At 41.3% G+C, this 22061-nt stretch overlaps 2 protein-coding genes across 2 annotated transcripts; both read left to right on the forward strand.

The window, feature by feature from the left end:
• Positions 1–1333: 1333 nt before the first annotated feature.
• LOC117561743 (germ cell-specific gene 1-like protein) lies at positions 1334–6942 on the forward strand. The gene is made up of 5 exons (XM_034239325.1): positions 1334–1622; positions 3385–3432; positions 5439–5591; positions 5909–6020; positions 6648–6942. The coding sequence occupies exons 1-5, from the start codon at positions 1334–1336 to the stop codon at positions 6940–6942; spliced, it is 897 nt and encodes a 298-aa protein (XP_034095216.1).
• Positions 6943–11996: 5054 nt separating this feature from the next.
• LOC117561568 lies at positions 11997–14226 on the forward strand. Its single transcript, XM_034239064.1, has 4 exons — positions 11997–12044; positions 12150–12291; positions 12397–12469; positions 12651–14226. The coding sequence occupies exon 4, from the start codon at positions 12762–12764 to the stop codon at positions 14055–14057; it is 1296 nt and encodes a 431-aa protein (XP_034094955.1). The 5' UTR covers positions 11997–12044; positions 12150–12291; positions 12397–12469; positions 12651–12761; the 3' UTR covers positions 14058–14226.
• Positions 14227–22061: the final 7835 nt, after the last annotated feature.

Below are 22061 nucleotides of genomic sequence, written 5' to 3' on the forward strand. Positions count from 1 at the left end.
CGTAACTTTACATGGACGCTTGCCGCATATACACGTTCTCCTGACGAAACCTCAAATCATCTTCGTAATATCTATCAAACTATAGATCCTACATAACGACTGGACGTGGACTCTAAAAGTACAATATATACTTCTCGCTAGAAATCTAATCATAAAGCGTTTTAATGGCCAAACTATCCTACAATTTAGGATTTTACAGAGAGGGTTATTTGTGAATAAAGGACCATCTGTAACGTTTGCATTCAACGGGAGCACTAGAGGCCGACAACTTTAAAACGTAATTATAGGTCGTATTAAGCGCTTGAACAAACGACATATTTGGTCGTAATAAGGGCTTAAACAATCGACCCATTTGGTCGTATGAGTTGGAGGACTTGTTGCTCATTTTCATGGTAGAAAATGGTGGCATTGGGATTTTTTTTTTTTAAATCCTCTGGAGCAGAGAGAGGAGCTGTGGATTATTGTTATTGATTAATGCATCAGTATTTCTTAGGGTCAACAACACTAAACTCACAACTTCAAATGAAAGCGTTTAATTTATTTAATAAAAGAGCACTCAATTTGAAAAGTGACAGTAGATATAGGCCTAGATTAGTTGCAATTTGGTGCTATATATACAACAAAATTAATAAAAAGAAAAATTATAATTCTTAATTGTTTTTTTAAGCACCTTGAATTTCAGGGGGGGCGTGGGGTTCTGTTGGCGGGGCGCAGCGCCCCTCCAAGACAATGGTAAGGGAAACACTGACGTGTATTTATTTACACTGTAGTTGATACTTTTAACTTAAATAATAATTGCACTTCCTCCAGCTCTGGTAATATAATAAGTAAATAAGTAAATACATATAGTAATATGTAATAAGTAAATAAATATACAGTAATATAACGTGGTTTTGTCGTGAATAGGATAATAGCAGTCTGAAGTTGTGAGAATAAGTCACCCACAAGGGAGGAAATGCATCATATTGACAGAGAGACAGTGAGGGGAGAGAAAGTGCATCTGCATCATTAGAAAATCCCACTTGATGCAATGCAGCGTCAAATCCTTTAACAACGTGGATTCCTATGGGCCGGACGCGCGCGGGCCACCCAAAGGAAAACACTTCCTCGAGTGTGACACTTTGACACACAGCTGATTCAGTGTGTGCATGCCTTCGGTCTCCTCAGCATCCATGGAGTTGTTTGCTCACTATAGAGTGCCAATTGGGACCTGTAGGCCTACTTCTCCACCAGGTGTGTTTGGAAACAATTAGCCGTGGCTCGTGCACCTACTCCACCCAGCACCCATGAACTTTTCGGACCTCCGCGCGCCGCCCCATCCCTCTCACGGACAATGAAGACGACTCGCAGGTGCAGGAGCCTCCTGTCGGTCAGCTTGAACTTCTTCGCCCTTTTCTTCTCCATTACCGCGTTTATAACGACGTACTGGTGCGTGGGGACCCAGAGAGTCCCCAAGCCAAAGTGCAGCAAACTGCGGACTCACCAGTGCATAGACTACGGAGTGAACGAGACGGACCCGAACAAGGTGGTGTACAGCTGGGAGACTGGGGACGACCGCTTCCTCTTCAGACAGTTCCACACCGGCATCTGGTACTCCTGCGAGGAGAACATCCACGATGAAAGTAAGAGTAGAAGGTGTGTGTGTGTGTGTGTGTGTGTGTGTGTGTGTGTGTGTGTGTGTGTGTGTGTGTGTGTGTGTGGAATAATTGGGAGGGATGAATTAGTTAGATAAACAAAAAATAAGTTTAAGAGACTTATATCCCTAAGTGCAATAATGTATGTGTTTCAATGACTGTTAATGCACGGGTTAATGCACGGGTCTGGAAAAGGCTCGTTTTTATGAAGAAACCTTTTTTTCCCTTTGAAAGTCCTTAAATACCCTTCTAAAGGTTATATTAACCTAAAAAAAGTATTAAAACATTGCACCCCACCCTCATATTTCACTTGCTCCTTTCCCCTATGTTTTATTTTGATTCTGACAGAGTAGATTATTTTGTCATCATCAGATTATTGTCTGAGCCTACTTAACCTCATTCACATTTTAAAACACAAACCAAAAAATATATATGTTCACCTTTTTTGTTGTTGTTGGAAATCATCATTTCATTTGTCATTTTAACTCCCTTATTTGTAATAATGCAGCTCTAAATTCAGCTCTCTCTTTTACGTATTCCCTTTCATAACAATGTAGGGATAATCGCTTCTTCCATTTATATCAGACTACTTATCTAATGGCAGGGATCTGGTTTAGCCTGATTATCTGTTTATTTGGTAATGCAGAGCAAGAGAGGCACAGAGGAGTTTCAGAATGAAGTTTCTTTTTTTAAGGAGAAAAGGATGATTCTCACTCTTCAGTATTGTACTCAGATCTAGGATTTAAGTGGAACACTTGATCGTGGCGGCATGTGATTGCTTAGCAGCTTAATCCAACGGGGGGAAAACCAGTAAATGATGTGTTCACAAGCCTTATCTCTACTGTTGAAGGAATATGGTGACGTTGGTGTAAAGTAATTTAACTAAGGGCTCAAGGACGTGTCACTGAAGTTAACATACATAACAGCAACACTGCAACTTGTGTAAAATATCTCCCAGCATTCATCTTCAATTCAATATAAAATGTGCTAACAATTCATATGTTGATATTGTTCAAGACTAGAAATAAAGCACCTATTGAGATCATTTAAGAATTCCTAGCACATGTCTATCTCATCAAGTGGCTGTACGATGGAGGGGAGGGGGAGCACCGGCTTGAGTTAATAAGGATTATGTAACAGCAGCCTTGATGAGTTTTTCCTCAAAACAGCTGTTGCCACCATCTTATACCTAATTAAAGTGTTCCACTTAGAACAAATCCAGCTACGCGAAAACGTCACATCTGCAGGAATGGGTCTTTTTTTACATTGTATTTGTTAATTTGAAAAAGGCTGTCATTATATCTAGGTATTTAATTTTTTTAATGGTGTCCAAATAGTAATCGTAATCGATGCATGTTGAGTAAAGGTTGCCAACACACCAGCTGGTGACACAGAATCAAGTGCCCGAAAGCAGCTGCATTTCTGACATATGTCTCTTATTCAACATCCTGTTCATTCATTTTAGAATTTGTGAACTCTGACCTTGCTGTAGCGGTGTGATCATCAGGCGTCATGTTTCATGCTTTGTCTAAGCCGATCCAGAGATACACACCTGGACAGATTAAGAGGACTGAGGCCTGTATCAGTTCAGTACTAAGAGCCTTTATCTTTTGTTTAATCCAGAACATCCTCTGAACTTCCAGAAACAGGTTAATCACAAATATCTGAACTGCCACATAGTGAATTCAATATGAGAAGCTACTGCTATCATGCTGTGCGAAGTCACGACAATATATTTGTTCTGCTTCAGGTGAGATGTGCAGAAGCTTCATCGACTTGGCCCCTGCATCAGAGAAAGGTGAGTCTACTGCTCATCATCATAAATGATCAGAAGTTCTCCAACAATCCCAAGTGTTGTTAAAATGTTGAAACGCAGCCTAAAAGGTTTATTGTATTCTCAAGTCATCCTCACGGCCCGTCTACACAGCGGCTGAGCGGCGTGCGTGTCTGAAGCTTGAACCAATCACATGAATCTCCCGCCCCTGACACACAAGCAGCGGTTTGATTGGCTAGAGCTTGTACTGGCATATGATTCGATTGGCTGACGCTTCTGCAGAGGCTTCAAAAGTTGAACATTGCTCAACTTTTGCAGCGAGCCACGCCAGCAAAGCTCCGCGTCGCTTCCCACAATGCAGTTTGGTGAAAATTGATGTCACCCCATTCAAAGTGAATGGTGAAGCTTTCAACGCACGCCGCTGTGTAGACTAGACGGGCCGTCACTGATCCTTAACAGACATGGCTATGGGCAAAGAAGGAGATTGGTTGACATTTCTTTCCAACTATATGTCTCTTCAGTGACTTTATTAAAATGATCATGTACAATTGAAAATGTGATTGCAATATAGCCCAATTTTCTAAATGTATATCTTTTTTAATTACACATTTTTAAAGTATGGATTATGTAAATTAAATGTGAAATTCCAATGTCATTTTTGAACAGTTATACTATTCAATTGTTTTACTTAAATAAGCTATTGCTTGTATAAATGGAAAATACGGTTACATGTATGGTGATGTAATGCACCTTAGTTTCCAAATTTGAATAAGTATTTTATTAGTATTGTCCAATAAAAGTGGAATAGAACTTTCAAAATTACACATGAATACTGCCGAGAACAAACCTTGCGAAAAAATTATCCAAATTGCTTTATTGCATTTTTATTCAATTAGCATTTCACTCAAACAAAACATACTGTACATGTGTGAAAATAATAAGTTTACATTTTCACACCAATGAAATCCTTTATGGGCTTCTATATGTTTGTGATAATTATCAGATCATTATATATAGATGATTACAGTACACTCCCTGAAGGCAAATCTGGAACTCTAGAGGTGACCTGTATATTTGTTTATCAATTCGACCAATTTGTAAAGGTGTATTATCAAACATTAATAACAATTAAGTTTAGTAAGGATAAGGATTTTCAACTTTGCCATCTGAGAAAATGTCATATCCTGTATTGCAAGTGATTGAATCAGAAGATACTAAAATAATTCAGTTCAATGTGTGTAAATAATAATGTCAACCAGATGAACGTGGCCGTCAAGAAAATGTTGAGTAAATATGTCTCCAAATTTCTTCTAAAGATCTCCACTATGTCTGGTATCTTCCTGATCTGTTCCTTGCTGTTTAAAGCAGATATTTCAAGGGGAAAGAGCAAAAGAAATGTCTGGGAAAAAGTAGATTTTTCAAGCATTCACACTGTGAATAAAGGCATCAACCAATGTTGTGTGCAAAATTAGCGTCACGTCACTCATTGAAATGTAAACTTAAGTAGTGTTACAGAGGCTTATGAGTCGAGGATGCTCGGTAGTCGACAAACACAACCAACTGTAGTACTGCTTTCTGCAGGTCACCCTTGAAAAATAGATCTTTTGATCTCAAGGGGCTTTCACCTGGTTAAATAAAGGCTACAAACAAACAAGCTTGACAGGCCAAATCAACTCCTACTGTTCTTACCTTTCACAATAAAAGCCCAACATATAAACATTGTCTAACTGTTCACCATAGGAAAGCATTTTGGGAAAGAATAACTCAATCAAACAGAGAATAATTCTGAAGAATGAGATGGGGTGAATCAATTCTTTAACATTTTAGAGTATTCTGTGTTTTAATGTCTTCCTTTGATCCACAGCAATACACCTGTTGATTGATTCTTGAGAAAGTCAAAGGACATTCAGACATGTGGTTCCATCACATGAAAGACTTTGGACTTTTTGTGACTTGCTGTAAATAAACTGTACATTACATAACACAATGATTAAAATGTTATCGTAATCAAATGTGTGTCCCCTTTGCAGGGATGCTGTGGCTGTCGCTGGTTTCTGAGATATTGAACATCGTCCTGCTGCTGGTGGGCTTCAGCCTCATGTGTTTAGACCTGGTCCACTCCAGCAACGTCATCGATGGACTCAAGCTCAACGCCTTCGCTGCCATCTTCACTGTGCTCTCAGGTAGTCAGGTTTTATTTTGAATGGACAAAGAGGCTTTCAGCACTTGTTTTTATTGCTTTTTGGAGCTATAGTCAAGAGTTTGACATTCCATTAGCCAAAACTTGATAAAAGATAAGCATTGTGTAGAAAGTAGGGCATGAATTCAATAATTTAAGGCTATCAATGGACATTACATTATCTTGTTTACATATTTGCATATTTCATGAGAAGGTTTTACTCTAGTTCAAAACTTATTGAAGCTTACCATCCTGTTTCTGAAGAATTATTTTTGTATAGTTATATTTCTAGCTAACCACATTTTTTCTTTATTGTTTCAGGTCTTCTGGGCATGGTGGCTCATGTGATGTACACACAGGTGTTCCAGGTCACTGTCAGCCTCGGCCCCCCCGACTGGAGACCCTACAACTGGGTCTACGGCTGGTCCTTTTGGTATGACTCCACACTCAAACTCAAAGATTGTACTCACACCCATCATCATCCATCATATCATATAAAGCTCTGTTTTATAAATAAAGTTGATTTGAATCAGCCGGTAAGAGGCCAGATGAGCGATTCCCTTCTGGACGTAGCAGCCCCAAATAGTTTGTTGTATCTCTGCTGTCACCTCTCCTTAGTATCACTGTTTCTAATGAAAAAAACCCGAAGCTCTCATGTTATGGTAGGATTAGGCTTTGGTGTGCAAAGCTCCAATGCAAGCCTGATTGGAATTGCATCAGGAGATGATATTTCACAATATGCACAGTATGCTGAAAAATCGTTTGCAGAAGCGAAACAATTCTAGACCTTTTGTTGGCATTAACCAATGTGCGTGAAATACATGAGGCAATGATTTGATTGTCTGATCTCTCATGTGGCCCAGCATGCTTGAGGAGAATGAAAAATACTTCAATGTGCTTAACACTAATCTCCGCGAACAAAAAATATTGAGAAAAAAATTATCCAAATGCAATTTAGAATTTTATTTCTACATGGGTGTTCCCCTTTTTTAATCATAACATCCAACACCAGTCACTACTTGTGCTGAATTACTAAGTGATATATATTTATTTTTTTCAGCATGGCCTGGGCGTCCTTTACCTGCTGCATGGGCGCATCAGTCACCACCCTCAACTCCTACACCAAGACAGTCATCGAGTTCAGGCACAAGCGCAAGACCTTTGAGCAAAGCATCCGTGAAGAGAACGCACGGGAAGCTTTTGGATATTACCGCGAACGCTCCATGCAATCTATCTCAAAATCCGTGGAGGTTTATCCCAGCCAGTCTCTGAAAAGCAGCAGGAAAACTCCCATACCTGCGGACTCTCTGGACCTGAGTGACATTGCAGAATCTTTGGGGGAGGAGCAGTGCTGAGCGGGACAGGAAAGATCAGTGGTGACAACTTGATAGATGGAAGAGTTGTTATCGTTCAGGTGGAAAACACTTTGGAGGATTTCAGGCTGTATCATTAGCTCCACTCTTTTTAACACTGCCTTAATTGTGGGTGTGTTGTTGACATTGGAAGTCACCCCTTTTCCTTGAGGCAGTTCCAGGAATGGTTCGGAGCCGATGTCCGTTTGCGAACCATTTTGTTGTGTTTCCACTGCAGAGGTGCTGGCTCTCGGCTGCGTAAATTGGTTGCACTAGGGTACCAACTATTTGCCTGCACAGCACCAAGAGCATAAAGCAGTATACATCGGACCTTTACTTCAGAGTCTGGGGCAAAATGTACGTGAGCAACAGCAGTTCATGGCAAGTACCACGAAGAGTAGAAAGTTGTTGGAAAACGTGTGCTTGCTAGTGAACCTAGCCTTGTAAGTAGGGGTGTAACGGTACACGTACCCGTACCGAAATTATTCGGTACGGGCCCTTCGGTTCGGTACAGGTGTGTACCGAAGTGTACCGAACGAATATAACGTTAAACGTAAAAAATTGAGAACGTGAACAACTTTTTGGAAGTAATCTCAGGTGCTGCGTCGCAGCATTCAGAGTAATTTGCTCAAATTGGGTTCAACGCGTCATAGAGCGAGCAAGTCATTTCATTGGATGAGAGGCATACTATGAGAGCTGGTCAGAGGGATGCGTTCAAATGTAGTCAGTAATTTGAGGTACTGTCAAAAATTAATGGCGAACGCAGATAAAGTTGAGCTCGAAAATCCTCCAGCATCATTGAAGTCTCCGGTTTGGGAACATTTTGGTTTCGCAGTTACGTACAAGGATGACGGACAAAGACAGGTGGACCGAACCAAAGCTGTTTGTCGGCATTGTTCAACTAAAATTGGTTACGCGGCTGGCAATACATCAAACTTGCACACTCTTGAAAAGGCATCACCCGAACGTGAATATCACCGGTACCAAAAGAAAAAAGACTGAAGTACAAACCCAACTCCCACTAGCATTTAAGCCTCCACCACTCGCAGAAAGATCAGACCGAGCCAAAGCTATTACAAACACCAAATATCCTTATGTTGCCATGTTAGCAAAGCGCTACCTGGCTGTATCTGCTACCTCTGTCCCTAGAGAGGGTGTTCTCCACAGCAGGAGACATTGTTAGTGCCAGCAGATCTGCCCTTTCAGCAGCAATGTGGACAAGTTCATTTTTATTTAAAAAAACATGAAAATACAATGACAAGCAAGTCCTAATGTCAAGCTGGCTGCTTAGGTGCTAGTACAGTAGGCTACAGTTCAAATACAGATTATTTCAGTTCATCGAAATGCTGCACCTTAATGTTCATTTTATTATATTTTGTATTTATTTGAGTGAATATTCACAGTTTAATAATAATTAAAAACCCAAAACTAATAGTTTATATTTTGTGAGTACTAGTACAGTAAAGTTCAAATACAGATTATTTCAGTTCATCGAAATGCTGCACCTTAATGTTTATTTTATTATATTTTGTATTTATTTGAGTGAATACATTATTCACAGTTTAATAATAATAATAAAAATATATATATATGTTTTGTTTTGTGAAAAAAAATTCTGCTGAACCGAAAACGTACCGAACCGAACCGTGACCAAAAAACCGAGGTACGTACCGAACCGAAATGTTTGTGAACCGTTACACCCCTACTTGTAAGTGTAAGAACAAAATTAGCTGTCCTCAGCGAGGTCCAGCATTTAGTTTTTTTCCCTGGTGTTGCTGGGAAGAGCAGCAAAGTAAAAGAGGATGTCATGAGGAGGGGCTAATCGCTGGAAAAGCAAAAGGGTTCATTGGAGCTAGCCCCACTAGCCCTGCCACGGAAATTGTCGAGGTGGAATAGGGGTAATGGGAGATTCTAACCAGCTGATACACTGGAAAAAACGGACATGAGCTAATCGCATTAAAGATGATGTTTCTTCTTTCCTCTAAAATGAAAATGTGAAGTATGCTTTTCTAGAGTGAGGTGCCAAAAAACTGCAGTGATGGCCACTTTAGGCTGGCTCCAACAGCACGTCAATCCCCTAAGCCCCAATGTCAAAATGCACAACTTTACAGCAAAAAAAAAAATGTTTACAGCCTGGCACCAAACTGTTTTGTTCCCAGTATGTTTCCCTGTTCATAATAACTGTAAGGGGGAGGGAGTTTGTTTTTGCATCATTAAAGAAACCCTATTATGCTTGTATTCGTTTACCCTTTCCTGTTGTGTGCTATATGTTTTTTCTGCATGTAAATGACAACAGCAAAGGCTACAATCCCTAAGTTCGTTCCAGAAGGAGTTTCTCTCCCCCATACTCCCCCCCTGCCTGAAACGCCTCCATTGGACTTCTTTGTTTACTTCCTAAAAATAGGACCATCACTATGTAACACTTGCACTTCTATTGGCTAACGCTCCAACACATTGTATGTGATAGGGGTCTGCAACCCGCGGCTCCGGAGCCGCATGCGGCTCTTTAAACCCTCTGCTCTGGCTCCCTTGAGTTTAGACAAAAATAAGAAAGAAATTAAATAAAAATATTTGTAGGACTATTATATTTTGTAGCATCGTTGAAAATGTTTCGTATCTTGTATTTTGAGGTGATACTGTGACACATTAATAAAAAAATAACGGTTTTAATTAGGTCAACTAAAATAAGCGTCATATCCTGCTACGGTCCCGCGCCAGCGCCTTTTATTGCGAGTGAATAACCTGACCCCCGGCTCGATGAGCGAACTATGGATACATCAAAGAAAATAAAAGTATCAGAGGAACACAGACAGTGGTGGCTGGCCAATAGAGGGCGCTAGTGCGCCGCCCTCCCTAAACCACACACAAAAACATCACCCTTTCTTATCCCTCCCACCTGACATTAGCAAGAACACACACACACACACACACACACACACACACATACACACACACACACACACACACACACACACGCCTGTGGTCTTTCTGCTGACACAATCTCAAACTCATACCTGGGTTCTGTTGTGTTATCTCATCGACACACACACCTCACTTTATACTCTTACATTAGACTCAAAACAAACCCACAGAAGAACAGAAGCTCAATAGAGAAGTCCCGCCCTTCAAGTTCCGACCCATGGGAGCTTATAGAGAGCCTAAGTCCTGCTCTTCTACTTCCGACCCATGGGACCTTATAGAGCCTAAGTCCTGCCCTTCTACTTCCGACCCATGGGACCTTATAGAGAGCCTAAGTCCCGCCCTTCTACTTCCGACCCATGGGACCTTATAGAGAGCCTAAGTCCCGCCCTTCTACTTCCGACCCATGGGATCTTATAGAGAGCCTAAGTCCCACCCTTCTACTTCCGACCCATGGGACCTTATTTCGGAAAAAATATGTATTGTAGTCAATGGCGAGAGAGAAACATTTTTTCGATCCCGTTTGAATTGTGCCATGAATTACACATATGATGTTTGTCAATTTAAAAGATAATTTTGCAAGTCAAGAAAAAAAAAAGTTTGTCGTAAAACTGTGAAGTAGCACTTAGTTTTGTGAAACCGCTCAATGAACTACATCTCTGGTTTCGCAGAACAACACACGTCACCAACACCAAGATTGCTGTCACCTTGGCACATTTCACCTCTTTCTTTCAGAATGAGGTGAAAAGTATTAAACGAGGTGGAAATCATTACACTTCTGGGCATGTTGAGAGCTGCTATTACACAAAAGGAGAGTTAGTCGATTGCCAGCATGCGGGACCGGCTGTACAAGGTTTCGGTGAGTGTTAAACGAGTTATGACATCACTTACGCGACTCTTGGATTTGTGGTCTTTCTTGTTGCGTATTTTCATAGTCTTATATTTCAACAATTTTACAACAAACTGTGACTTTCTTGACTTGGAAATTACTATTTAAAACTGACAAACATCTCATGTGTAATTCATGGCACAATTCAAACGGGATCAAAAAATAATTTCTCTCTCGCCATATACTACCATATACTAATTTTTCCCGAAACAAGTTCCCATGGTGGTCCACGGGAAAGGGAGGGACTTCGGCACTCTATGTTCCCTGTGTGACTTTAACGTTTACAACGTGACGCAGGAGTTCCTTCCTGTTCTGGTCAGACCGGTCTGACATCAAACTGCTGCTGGTGTAGAAACGACTCACCAGCCTGCAGGCTCCATTATTTATTTCCTGCTATCTTAGCAAGAGATGCCTTCTTCATCTTGTACAAGTAGGGAGAGCGGGGTATTGTGAGACATCGGGTAATGTGAGACACCCCCTGTATCTAGGCAACGGAACACAATTGTGGTCATGTGACCATTATGTTTTCAAGCCCCTCCCATTCCCCCCTTGCCAGGAAGGTGAAGTTGGTGCTGGTGCTGTGGTAAGTATGTTTTTTTCACAAAAATGTGTTTTTTGCATGTAAAAGTACATTTTCTTGCTATGAACTTAATCAACTATTGTGTCAAAGCAAATTGATTCAGGTAGAAAAACTTATATCATACATGTTGATGAACTTCCAACATATACAACCATGTGATTGATGCTAGTTGAAGATTAGCCTGAATTGCTAGAGATGTTGTTTTTTCTAAAATGGTGGCTGTGGGGTTAAGTGAGACAAATGCTGTGGGGTAAAGTGAGACAGTGTCTCACTTTACCCCACCATGAAGCACAAGTTAAGTGTTAATGTTTTATCATCAACATTGTAGAAAAGCCATCATGCCAAGAAACTACACAAGAAAGACAACCTGGGGCCAAACACCCCTCGCAGAGATGGAGAGTGCAGCCGCTGAGGTCATGCAAGGAAAGAAGTCCTTAAGAGAAGCTGGAAGGGATAGAAATATTGACAAGACAACCCTACAAAGATTCATAAAGAAAAAAGAGAAAGGGGAAGTAAATTCAGTAGCCTGGGGTGCAGTAGCTGAGGCAAAGAGAATATTCACAGATGAGATGGAGGAGGAGCTTGCCAAACACTTGAAACAACTAGCTGACCAGTTCCATGGCCTTGCTCCAGTTAAGTGCCGTGAACTGGCATTTGAATACACAGAGAGAAACAATATCCCTGTCCCTGCCAATTGGACAGAGAAACAATGTGCAGGTAGGCTAGGGTGTGCAAGATGTCACATGATTCTGTAGATTAACTTAGAACAAATGATCTTGCCACAAAGCTAAATCTTATAATAATGAATTCTCTACTCTTTAGGAATAGAGTGGTTTGGCAGGTTCCTAGCACGTCGGCATCTCTCTGTCCAAACTCTGGAGGCAACATCCCTGGGAAGGGCTACAGCCTTCAATAAAACTACAGTGGGGGAGTTCTTCGAAAATCTGGCTGTAGTGATGGACAGGTGACATAATTAATGTTTTAGTTGCAAATGTTTTATGGAGGCTTTACCTGTAAGATTTGGTTTTGATTCTGATAAGGTTCTTCCCTTGCCTCTCTTCTTTAACAGGCACACATTCCCTCCACACATGATTTACAATGTGGATGAAACAGGTGTCTTTACAGTTCAAAAGCCACGGCAGGTAAGCTACACATGATACACTAGAGAGCACCAGACTGATACTGAGTGGCTTGTGATAATGACCAGTGAACCTGTGAACTGGATAAAACGAATGGACTGAAATTAAATACAATGTACCTTTAGACCAATAGTAGCCTACTGATTGCACATGCCATTGATTCTAAACTTTCTATTTGATTCAGGTTGTGACAGAGAAAGGAAAAAAGCAAGTTGGTTCTATCACATCAGCTGAGAGATGAGAACTGGTGACTGTGGTGTGTGCAGTGAATGCTGCTGGGAATGCCATACCTCCCATGTTTGTCTTCCCCAGAGTTAGGTTTAAGGATGACTTCATGATAGGAGCACCTCCAGGAGCCAAATGTGTCTCCACCAGAACAGGATGGATGAATGAAGACACCTGGCCTGAGTTCCTTGATCACCTGATACAGCACACTCAGTGCACTCCTGACCGTCCCATGCTGCTAATCCTTGATAATCTTAAAGCTCACATCTCATTCAAGGCAGTAGAAAAAGCAAAGAGCAACAGTATTGTTATGCTCACCCTTCCACCCCACACATCCCATCGCATGCAGCCTCTCGACGTGACCGTGTATGGCCCGTTCAAGACCCTATACAACCGAGCTCTTGATGGGTGGATGAGATCTAACCCTGGCAAAACAGTCTCCATCTACCAGATTGCAGGACTTGTGAATGAGGCCTTCTTGTCAGCAGTGACACCACGGAATATCACTTCTGGATTCAAGTCCACTGGGATTTTCCCATATAACAGAGATATTTTCCCTGAGGAAGCGTTTGCACCATCCATGGTGTCAGACCGGCCAAACCCTGAGCTGCAGCCTGCATCCACTGGTCCATCCACTTCAGATGATCCAGATGGTACACTCCCTGCAGATGAACCACCTGCTGCAGATGCTAATCCATCCACTCCGCGTGGTCCACATGGATGTGCCTCGCCAGCTGACTCAGATGTTCCCAGCCGACCTGGATATGTGTCTCCTCGTGAAATCCTACCACTTCCCAAATGTCCCCCCAGAGCACAAACCAAAAGAAAGCGTGTGAAGACAGCCATCCTAACAGATACTCCTGAGAAGCAGGCAATAGAAAAGGCTTATGAAGAGAGAAAAAAGAAACTGGCAGGGAAAAAACAAAATAGCAAAGAAAAGGGAAAACTGAAAAAGAAAGCACCCAAAAGGAAAATCATAGATAGCAGCTCTGAGGAGAGTGATGTCCCTGTCCCACTTGATGATGAGAGCCCTGAGGATGAGAGAAGTGATCCTGGAAACACAGATCTGAACGTGGGTGACTTTGTCCTAGTTAACTTTGCAACCAAACACAGGAGTCTCCGTTACGTTGGCATGGTTGAGAAAGTTGAGGATGACGAAATACTTACACAATTCCTCAGAAGAATCCAGGGAAACAAGAAACAGTGGGAGAGACCCACGTTTGCTATAAAGGAAAATGATGTGGCATATGTTCCTAAAGGTGATGTGGTGAAGAAGCTGCCTCAACCTAATAGGCCTGGAGGAACCACACAGAGAGAGCAACTCTTCACCTTTCCCTGCAACCTTCAGGGCTGGAATGTAGAGTAGGCCTTGTTATAGAGTATGAGGCTGATGTTCTAATCCAGGTGGGTCTAGCCTGAGTCCCAGGCTGTTCTAGCTGGTTCTGATGGTCCTATGTTCTGAGCCACAGACTGTGTACTAGCTGGTTCTGATTATGGGTCCATGTTCTGAGCCCCAGACTGTGCACTAGCTGGTTCTGATTGTCCTTTGCTCTGACCCCCAGACACTAGCTGGCTCTAAAGGTCCTGTGTTCTGACTCCCACACTGTGAATGTTAATTAAAACATTTTTGAATTATATTATGTTGTATTTGATTTACTTTTTAGTACTTTGGGTTACTTTCAAAATGTGCTTAATTGACCAATGCTCATGATTCTGATACTAGTCCGACATTAGTTTTGGAATGTGTGGTTGTCAATCTAGCTATCAGGTTTCTAATTGTTACAACATGTGTTGTTATGGTATTTTTAAAGTGGTTCACTTTACCCCCTTGATTTATCTGGTCTGTCTAATGGCGCGTTTCCACTGCAGCGGGTAGCCCCGTTTAAGCGTCCTTAACCGTCCTCAAGCGGCCAGGCCGGTTTTTGGTGGCGTTTCCATATAGCCTAGTACCGGCCAGCGGGTACTTTTTCCCTCTTTTTCCGGCCTCATCAAATCGTGGTTCCCTCAGACCAGGGCCAGGGCTGAACTAGTGACGTCAACACTCTCGACTGCTGATTGGTCAGAGAGAATCGTCACAAGATTGCGCGCGAGTTCATCCCTAGCGTCGCATATATATATCTAGAAGCAAGCTTGCAGCATTTTTATAAACAGCATTTTGTAAACGGATGAGCTACAAAAATGGCTACGTCTAATAAGAACACCGTGGTCGACCGAGGAGGTGACGACCGAGGAGGTGACGACGTTCCTACATCTCATTGGGGATGATCAAATCCAGCGGGAGCTCGACGGAACAACTCGAAATGTGAACAAAAACAAAGCCGATCGCCCCGCCTACACTGCGTTGCTACCCCAGGTCCTAAACTGTAATGGAAATGCGCCACGGCCTGGGCCGGCCAGCGAGGCAGCCCGAGACCAGAGCGAGGACGCTTAGGGACGCTTAAACGGGGCTACCCCGCTGCAGTGGAAACGCGCCATAAGTTTACCCCTGAGCTGGGGTGAAGTGAGACACAAGACCACTTTTTTTTAAACAATCATATTTTCATTGCCCTTTGTCCTGAAGACATTCTGATAATTTCCATAGCTAGGAAACATCCTGAATTATTAGGAAATGTGTAAATGTTACTGATATATAATTTTAGCTCGGCTAGAGGAGAGCAAATGTAAAAAATGTCTCACATTACCCCGCTCTCCCCCTACACCTTTTTCAGCTCTGGTTTCAATGTCATCCCGGTTTTACGGTCTAAAAAGTGTTGCAGCAGTTTGTATCACTCTCTGAAGAACAAGAACAAAATGTATTTGACCTTTTATTACTTTAAATTCGATGTTTAAGTTTAAAATGTACAAACTACGGCCCAAACACTTACATTAGGAATAACGTGTATTAATAACATATTGTAGCGACCCTGTATAGGATGCTGAGGGTGTCACTCAGGCTGCAGCCACACGAGGACAAAAACGGCCGTTTGCGTTACTGCAGCCACACGAGGACGACCGCATACGGCACTAAACGACTGAGGAAACGATAACGGGTCCCAAGGTGGATAGAACGGCATACGCAACGCTCTGGGGGGTCAAACAGCTCCGTGTGTGCGCCCTATACGATCATTTTCTGATAATGATTGCGCAATAGCCCCGCCTCTCCCCACCTCTGCTGCTCACCCCCGCGTCAAAGTAAACTGCACACTGAATTCAGATTATTTATCTTTCTCTCGAGTGAAGTCTAATCTGACAGGACGGAGACACCTCTCAAACTACCTAAACTAGTTATAAATATGTTTATTTTTACTGTCGGCCGGGTCACCCATTACTGGATCAGCTGCTGCATGAAACAGACACTGACGCTGTCCGAAGAGAGGGAGGAAAAAGAGAGGCTCCGTGTATTTTTATTATTATATTATATAGAGTCATTATTCATTTGTTTTAAAGCTCAATAAATAACAAAGAAGACCTTTGACCGGCACTTTTATAATTTTGTCGGAAGATTTCAACTTTAATACACGTTGACTGGCGAAAAACTCTGCCCGGTTCCCTCGGCCCCCACCGCGGAGAATAAACAGAAGGGCAACCATGACAACCATGCTTCTTCGCTGCTTTTGTGGAGGAAGTTACAGCGCCACGTACAGGCTCCTGCATATGTACTGCAGCTTCTCCAGCGGTTGGAGCTAAACGGAGCGGTCTCGTGTGGGCAGACACTATCCGGATAACTATTGCGTGTGGACGGAAGCTTGTTTGCGATTGCGTTTGCGTTAATCCTATGCGTTTAGCCGTTTTCGTCGTTTTGCAAGTCCAAGTCAAGTCTCAGGTCAGGATGGGCAAGGTCAAGTCCTAAACTTTGACAAAACGAGTCATAAACAAGTCATTATGTGTTTTTCACCAAATGTAATGACATCGATCAACAGAATAATACTTAATAATCAAATTGCTCTTTATTAGTCACATTCATAATTTAATAATCCATTTTCTCTCTGCTGGTAAAGTAACGTGTGTTTTTCTAATTTAAGAGGGATCAGTAAGGTAAGGCTACCGTGACGGTTTGATTCAGAAGGAGTTTAATGTATAAGATCCCTGATGTTGAGTCAACCAGAATGTTTATTTCCACTGTGTACAACATGTTGTAAGGGACCCACAATCTATCTTTATGCAAGGGATAATGTGTAGCGAGGCGGTCTCTATGGGGAAAAGAACACCTGAATCTAGATCCCTCTGCAGGAGGTACTTTAAGTATATTTTGATGCTAATACTTTTGTACTTTTACTTGTAACATTTTGAATGCAGGACTTTTTATTGTACAGGGTTCCTGCAGGTTTCGCCAACTCAAATTTAAGACTTTTTAACACCTTTTTAAGACCACTTTGAATAGAATTTAAGACCTATTTCACGGCAATAAAGTATGAAGGAAAATGTATATAAAGAAGAAATACGTCCCATAATCACTTACAAAGTAAATGTATTCATGTTCAACATAAGAACAATGACTGAACACAACAGCGTAACAGTACAGAACTGTGTTAGCGTTAGTGCTGGGGGGAAACGATTATTTTGAAAACGATTAATCGGGCCATTATTTGATCGATTAGTCGACTAATCTAACGATTATTTTTCTGTTGTTCAATTCATAAAAAACGTAATGTAAAAAAAACGGAATGTAAACATTTTTTTTTCACGATACTGTGTCTCAGGGGATCTTAATATTTAAGAACCTATTAATGTGTTATACCAGATTAACGGAAATAATCTCAGCTAATTGACGATACAAACCATGTTTACCAAAACAAAACACAAGTCTCATAAGAAGCATCTAAATGACCCCTGAGCGAAAAATGCTAACGGACATTGGCACAGAACTCAAGATAAAAGTACCCTTATTACTTATCGTAGCTGCACATACAATATATCCGATTAAAGCTGAGACTCCACAGATTATGTAGGTATATAGTATCATCACTGAGTGATCCGGACTCGCGACAGGGGAAGCAAATACAGTCATCACAACACGTACCTTCACAGAGCTTCTAGGGAGATCGTCTCACCACCGTAGCTGTCAATCTGATCAAAAGACGTGTTCAATGGCATTACAATGAGAAAAAACGCGGCTGAATCGGTTAATCCATAGGTTTTTAACGTCTATGTATAAAAAAATGATTGAATTTATAATCCATAATTCCATTTTATGTAAAAATCGGAGAGCAAATGCTAGCTGCTAATGGTAGTCACCACAGCTAGCTGCTGCTTCTGCTAGGCTATGCAGCAGTCTCAGTGAGATATAAATATATAAATATCTTTGCGTTTTGGACTAACTTTAAAATATTCCCATGCTTTTGAAGACCTAGGGCGAGATGTTTTTGTTTGGGGGCTTCGTGCGCAATCCTGTGAGGAGGAGTTGGTAGCCGTTTCAGTCTCCATTGTGTTTGAAGTGCGATTGCGAACTGCTTGTTGCTTTGGGTGACGGTGACCCACGTGTGTGTAGCGACGCGTCGACGCGGAAATATGTCGTCGACGATATTTTGAAGTCGACGTGTCGCTACAGCACTAGTTAGCGTGTTAGACAAAAAGTGTGTATGTGTGTGTGTGTGTGTATGTGTTAGGGCTGTGCAATTAATCATATTTTAATCGCAATTACGATTTTGGCCTGCCACAATTACGAAAACAACATAATCGGAAAAAACGATTATTTTGCTTTGCTAAGTTGTGACAGTGCACTACAACATATTTGATCTAATACATTTTTTAGTAATGTATCATTTATTTAATAGTTTGTATTGGTTTTTCAGTTGAATTATACGTTCAGGGTAATCAACAGTTAAAAATATACTGTTCACATTATTATTTGTTTTAAAGTTCAATAAATGGATGTTTTCAAAGTCAATGAACAATCATATTTAATAATCGTGATATTAATTATTGACCAACATAATCTTGATTATTGCCATAATTGAGCTGTGTGTGTGTAGCTATATTCAGAGCTCTGCTGCCTTGGCTACACTATTTCATCGTTGTATGATTGGTGTTTAGCTACGGTATTTAGCGTCTACAGCACCTCCGCTTTTAGGGTTGACGTAGACCCAAACTTCGCCCGGAGGTCCCCCGGTGTTGTTGCGGGAGCTGCTGCATTAGCTGCTGCTGCACTAGCTAACGCTACATTAGCAAAACAAACACTAATTTATTTTGCAAAAGGTGCAGCGGGCTTCAAACACTTTCCCTCCACTGGTTTCAACCAAGCACTAAATTAGATGTTTTCCAACCAAATACGGTTGAACTTACACTTCCCCATATGTATTTGTAAGTAGATTCGAAGATAGGCTACATGAGCTGAAGCTTGGTTGCTAGGTTACTAGCTGGGTGTTCTCCAATAAGGGGCCGGGGGAAACAAAGTTAGTAATTACTGGTTCCATGTTGATTTAATTCAATACAAATTGTTGGGGGGAACTGAAAGGCTATTACCGTACTGGTTACTTTGCAGCCCGGACATTTCCCCCAAAACACATTTAGACGCTATCGCAACATAGAAATACCTTTCAAATCCGATAATTTTTAAGACCTTCTGAATCATATTTAAGACCTTTTTAAGACTTGTTAAGACCCCGCGGGAACCCTGATTGTAACTTGTTTTAATTGTCTGAACTTCTCCCACCTCTGACAATAAATCCTGAGTGGTTACCAAAAAAAACCCTGCTCTGAAGGTTATTTTCATTTTACAAATCCTGCACTCAGCTTTGCGTTCTCCAATATCATTGAAAAGCAGCCAGATGCTGCTTCTTTTTTCGGTTTTCGCTCATTTCTTGACTTTTTCCGACGCGCTTGCATTTAAATCCGTCTCCCCGTCGCTCTGTGCAGCTGGCCTGTACCACTACACATGCTGTGCCCCCACCCTTCTTTCACATAATGGTATGATCCTAGTGTGTCCTCGCATATGATTGGCCGCATGGTGGCCCAGCTAAATAAAGACCCGCCCCTGCCTGCAAGGATTCTCAACAAAAGTAGGAGTGGCTGAAGATTCTGCTTTCCCCGACGGGATTCTGCTCTTCCAACGGCAGCTCGCGATCGGCGTGTTGGAGACCTCTGAATTAAAGTATCAAGTCACCTCAAGTCAGAAGGCTCAAGTCCAAGTCAAGTCCCGAGTCATTGGTGTCCAAGTCGAGTCGCAAGTGTTTTGTGATGTTTTTCTCTCGTGTTAGCTAGCTGGTAAGACTCAAAACTGTTGATGAAATGATACCACCAGCACCAGAAGAGCTGAAACCCCTCCTTCAAGCAGTGAACACTCTGGTCATCTCCACAGCTCAGTGTGAACGTGGGTTTAGTCAGATGAACATTTTAACCACAACTAGAAGCTCCCTAGAGGTAAAAAGCATGTCAGCCTTGCTTTTCATCAAGTGTGTTGGCCCTCCACTGAACAAGTTCAGACCAGAGGTATATGTCAAGACTTGGCTTCAAAGCCATTGCTTAGCTAACAATCCGAAAGCAAGAGCCAGAAAAATTGAGACCAAAAAGCATAATTATGAAAATCTTTGGAAACTTCTATGAGATGGGGGAGAGTGGAGTAGGCAGCCATTGACAACATTGGTCCTATTTTGTATTATCTGTATAATCTTTTAATATATTTTCATATTTTGTAAACAATTTCAATTTGCACTTAATGCCCTGTTAAAAAAAGTAACATTGGGAATGTTAACATAAAATATGTGTATTTGAACTGCAATAAAATGATGACGGATCAATATTTTTCAAAAAAATGTCTTAAAATTTTTCATGAAGTGTTTAATTTACATAATGATTTAATTAATTACGATACAAATGTAACCCTTTAGATACCAGTTTTGATTGTATACCAGTAACTGCTTTTTTGAAAAAATACACTATAATTCAATATTCTAAAAACTATTTTGACTTTATTATTAGTATAATCAGTTGATCCATCTGAATAATAAATGAGGGACTGTTAACCTACAAGATTTGTACCATAGACTTCCATTATAACCACATTTTTTTATCCCCTCCCCCCCTTTAAATTAAAGTGAAAAAAAGATTTTGCACTAATTGTCCTCTGCATTTGACCCTAAATGTTAGTGGTGCCATGGCAGCCCGGGGACCGACTCTAATTCTGAGGTGCCTTGGTCAAGAGCAATGACATGCATGTTGTTTTAGGAGTATAATAATTATCTTTATGCTGGTTGGTCTCCCACCCTCGGCGGGTTATTAGCACAAATTATGTCCCCATGTGATAAAATCCACCATCCCCCCCTGATTTTTTTTGTACAACTTGAGTACTGCATACACGATATATATATCGCCCCCCTTGACAGTGAAACGCCAAGCGTGAGGCTTTTATTAGCTTTTATTAGTCTCCTTTTATCAGCTAAATTAAATCGAGAGCAACAGGTGTGAGTTAAACAATACAATAGCCTATTCTGCTAATTCGACGTTGTTACAACATGCTACAACTTGCTAGAAACAAGAAAAGTTGGCATATAGAATTGACACGGAGAGGGAGAGAGACAGAGAGAGACCAAGAGAGACACATACACAGCTAAACAGAGAGAGACTGACACAGCACACAACAGGTGGCCTTGTGTCTCTATTATCATACAAAACACTTTTTCAAATTACTCTTACAAAATATATTCAAAACTCACTATTCACTCTTCAGGTGGGTCGTGTGACTCTGGCACCTGTTCGACTTGTACCTCAATGCGAGGGCGTTTAAGAACAAATCTATCCATCCGAAATATACAATTCATCCTAGAAGTTCTGCTGTCTGTCTGCAATTTACTCGGCGCGAGTTTTGGGGACTTTTCACTGAACGTGACGTATCGACGTATCAGTAATGCATGACGCAGACCCAGAGCCCTAGAGAGATAAGAGTTACGACACTCTTTGATGTCGCCGCCAGCCGGTCACGTGGTTTATGTATGCCGGGATAGTTCCAAACGCACTTCCGTGGCAATGCTTCTCTATGGCAAAAACAGCACAAACATGGTAAAAATAGTCAATGATTAAACCAACGCTGTTATTTTTTAAAGATTGCTTTCATATTTACATGATGTGGTTACACTTTGTATGGATTGGCACTATTTACAAGTTTCGTTATTTAACGATATTTTGAGGGGAAAGTGTGGTAGCACAAGCAGGCTATGTTGATGTCACGTCCGTAGTATAGTTGCGCTGCGCTGTCATGTTCTTCTATGGGACAGACAGACAGCAGCGATTGCGTTATTGAATGGTAAATATATATTAAAAAAACACACACACCCAAGTACTTTTTCAGCTGTAATTGCATTATTGCATACTTTTTATTGACAGTTTTGCATTTGGAGAGGCAGGGTGACAACGGAAAGCTTGGTAGCCTATTACTTAGATACGTTTTACATTTTTG

Source organism: Gymnodraco acuticeps, unplaced genomic scaffold, assembly GCF_902827175.1.
Source record: "Gymnodraco acuticeps unplaced genomic scaffold, fGymAcu1.1, whole genome shotgun sequence".
NCBI lineage: Eukaryota > Metazoa > Chordata > Actinopteri > Perciformes > Bathydraconidae > Gymnodraco > Gymnodraco acuticeps.